Below are 3,181 nucleotides of genomic sequence, written 5' to 3'. Positions count from 1 at the left end.
CATTACAACGTCCAATTCGGAGTGTCCAAAGATACTTTACTAAAGCTCTGGCCTTCCTCTCTTCCAGTTTTTCCTTTGAAAACACACAAATTGCAAATTATATGCCCCTAAGAAGAGTTAACGTATTTCAGAAAATGGAGATACTGGCTTAGACCAAATAGTTTCTGTATGGTTCCACTTTATATTAACAGTTTGCAAGCCCTGAGAGATCAATGGTGCTCAACTCTAATCCTCTAACTGTCCCTTCTAGATCTTGACCTAGTGCTAATTTCCTACCGGAGTGGAATATGGAACACACAGGCTCCAGCAAGAGTCTGATAAGGTGTGGGCCCGAGGACCAACTACGGCTGGGAGTAACTTCCCAGCCTGCAGGCGATGGGCAGGCGACGCTGGCAGAGCCAAGAGTCACCATTCGCCAGCAGACTCCGAAAGAGTAAAACAAACGGTGCCGGGTGGTGGGGAACGTGGAGGGCGGGAAGGAGTTGAATCGCTTCATAAAATGCCTCCACGCCCGCGCATAGTTTTCGTTGAACCCTCTACCTTCACAGAACCTTAAATAATTGTCCCTACAAGTTACCTGGGTTCCCCTCCCTGAAGGGATATCATATTGGGCGGGAGCTCCCGCGAACTCTGACCGGGCGCCTCCACGAAGGCTTGGGACCGGGAGGAAAGACGTGGGGGGGGGGGCGCTTTTTCAAAAAAAAGCCGCTGAATGCTGCTTCCTGTCCTCCTTCCCCTAAGATGCTCTCCCAAGACGTACCCCTTAAACCATATTCTCCCTGCTCTGTCGCCACCAGTGACCTTAGGGTTTCCCTTTGGCCTCCCCCTCGGGACTTCCTCCTCCCGCTCCGCTAGGCCCCAGGATCCGGCAGCACAAACGGCGCTCGGCCTGCAGGCCCCTCAAGGCAGGCGGGCAGCGAGGTACCATCCCGGCCCATTCCCGCCGCCATTTTCCGGCCACCGTCGCCGCCGCGTAGGGGGGACGATTCCGGAGGAGGAGACTGCGCAGGGGCGCACCGGTCTCCGCCGCAGCGCGGGAGGGGGGGTTCACCGGCACTAAGAGGATCCTTACGATCTCCGAAGCCTCCCCTCGCTGGCCACTCTGTCTCAATCTAAGGGCTTCTACCAGGCCTTACCAAGAAGCCGCTGGCCTCACCCCAGCTCCCCGCGCTTCTACTTACGCGGAAGAATCCCGCGTCCATCTTGCCGCCTCGCTCGGAGATCGCTCCCTATCCCAGGGTGCACCGCGCCGCCGCGACGGAGGGCGGGACCGGCGGAGGGAAAGCCGAGCGCTGGGACGCAGCGCGCGCCGCTCCACCCGCCCCCTCCGGCCGACACGAGGCGGCGCCTGCTCAGTGCGCCGGGAGCTTGCCACGCGTGCGCACGAGTGCCAGGGGTCGGACTTCTGTCAGGCCCGAGGCTCCCCGGTAGGCAGTGAAGGAAGCGAACCTGACGACTGCAGCCAATGGGAGCAAAGGGGAGGGCCGTCAGGTCGTCCCACCCTGCGAACCCCTTTGTGGCGCGTGACCAGCCTCGTTCGCGCAATGTGACGTGACCCATTCTTCGACCCGTAGTGGGGGAGGCCTGGCGCCCTGGAGTTCGTTGAAGCGATTGAAGAGAAAGGCTGTTACCTCAGAGTGACGCGAGGGAGGCGGCCCGTGCGCCAACCAGAGGCTTGAGGCCTCCCTGTCGTTGTGAAAGTTGTGATTGTGTGGGGTTTACGCGTTTACTAGACGTTTACCAGACGAGAGGATTGGCTTAAAGCAGTCGAGCTTGGTAGCAGACATGAAATCTGCGTTGTAGCCCAACTTGCTCGGCCTCTGGAGGAAGCTAGAAGGGTCCAGTAGATGAGTTTCGGTTTCGGCGGCCCCCTAACCACGCCGCAGGACTGGACGCCGGCGAGACAGCCGTGGCCCTCGGGCTCTGCCTGGGGCTCTCCCCGGCCCGAGGCTCGGACTCCGAGAAGCACCAGCGCCTCGCCTGGCCGCCCCGGTGCCTCTGCTCTGGCTGCGAGGGCCTCGGGTTGGATGCGCACTGCTAGATTTTCTTACTGTTTTGAAAATTATTTGTATCTAGTAAAGCAGAGACGGGGGTCTTGCTCTGTTGCCCAGACTGGTCTCGAACTCCTGGCCTCCCAAAGTGCAGGGACTAGGCCTGAGCCACCGCGGCCGGCCCCACTCGGCCAGCTTTTCCGCAAGCGCTTGCCCTCCCTTCTTTTTCGGAAGGAAAGCTGGCGTCCCTTTCTCCGGCCCCTTCCGGCCATCTTTTGTACCGTTTCCGCCCCTCCGCTCTCGCCTCCCTTTTCTCTGTTCACGGCACTTCGCCCACCTGGAAGTATATGTGTGTTTCCTCTCGTGGCTGGAGACGCCAGGACATCCCTGCATCTCCAGCTTAGGCTTCTCTCCTGTCCCACGCGCCCAGGCGGAGGAAATCCTGATTCCTTCGCCCTCCACCAAAACCACAAGCGACTTGCCCCTCCCAGGACTCCCGCTGACTGTAGTATCTTTTCTTTGCTGTAGGACGCAAGACTCTGTGTTACTCTCGACTCTCCTTTACCTCGGCTTTCAGACCGTCAAGAAACCCTCCCTGCTGTCATCCTGGTTCAGGGCTCCATCATCTCTCTTGCTTGAGCTGCGCTGACCCCCTAACTGGTCTTCCTGCGTCCACCCTTGCCACTCAGCTGCTATTCTAAATGTAGCCGGCAGGGTAGTTCTGTTAGAAAACCTTAATCACTTTTTTCAAAAGCTTCCAGCGGCCTCTCATTTTTCTAAGAACAAAAGCCCGAATCCTACCTGATGCCCACTATTTCTTCTTTTATGTAATCTGAACGCTCTACTCCCAGATATCTTTTTTTTTTGAGACGGAGTCTCGCTCTGTCACCCAGGTTGAAGTGCGGTGGCTCGATCTCAGCTCACTGCAACCTCTGCCTCCCGGGTTCAAGTGATTCTCCCGCCTTGGCCTCCAAACTGCTGGGATTACAGGCGTCAGCCACCACGCTGACCTACTCCCAGATGTCTGCTGGGCAAACTTACAAGTGTTTACTCGATTGTCACTCACTGAGGCCTATCCTGACTGCCTGGTTGGAAATTGCTGGCATATCGTCTACATCCTGATGCCCCTTACCCTATTTTTTCATAGCTTTTATCAACTTCTAATATGCATTTAACCGGGTCTTTTGTTG

General features: G+C 57.3%; 1 protein-coding gene across 23 annotated transcripts in view; it reads right to left on the bottom strand.

The window, feature by feature from the left end:
• The window catches only part of SRRM1 (serine and arginine repetitive matrix 1), a 29,669-nt gene extending 28,245 nt beyond the window's left edge, over positions 1-1,424 (bottom strand). For 13 of the 23 annotated variants that reach the window (XM_017534580.2, XM_017534584.2, XM_017534581.2 and 10 more), the window contains exon 1: positions 1,182-1,424. In XM_017534580.2, coding sequence (XP_017390069.1) covers positions 1,182-1,202 — 21 coding nt within the window. In that variant the 5' untranslated portion in view covers positions 1,203-1,424. The remainder of the gene's footprint in view (positions 1-1,181) is intronic. The other 10 variants (XM_037740664.1, XM_037740667.1, XM_017534590.2 and 7 more) reach the window with 2 other exon arrangements.
• Positions 1,425-3,181: the final 1,757 nt, after the last annotated feature.

The sequence above is a fragment of the Cebus imitator genome, unplaced genomic scaffold, assembly GCF_001604975.1.
Source record: "Cebus imitator isolate Cc_AM_T3 unplaced genomic scaffold, Cebus_imitator-1.0 Scaffold87, whole genome shotgun sequence".
NCBI classification, from domain to species: Eukaryota; Metazoa; Chordata; class Mammalia; order Primates; family Cebidae; genus Cebus; species Cebus imitator.
Note: the sequence above shows the minus strand (reverse complement) of the source record. Positions and strands in the feature narration are given on the sequence as shown.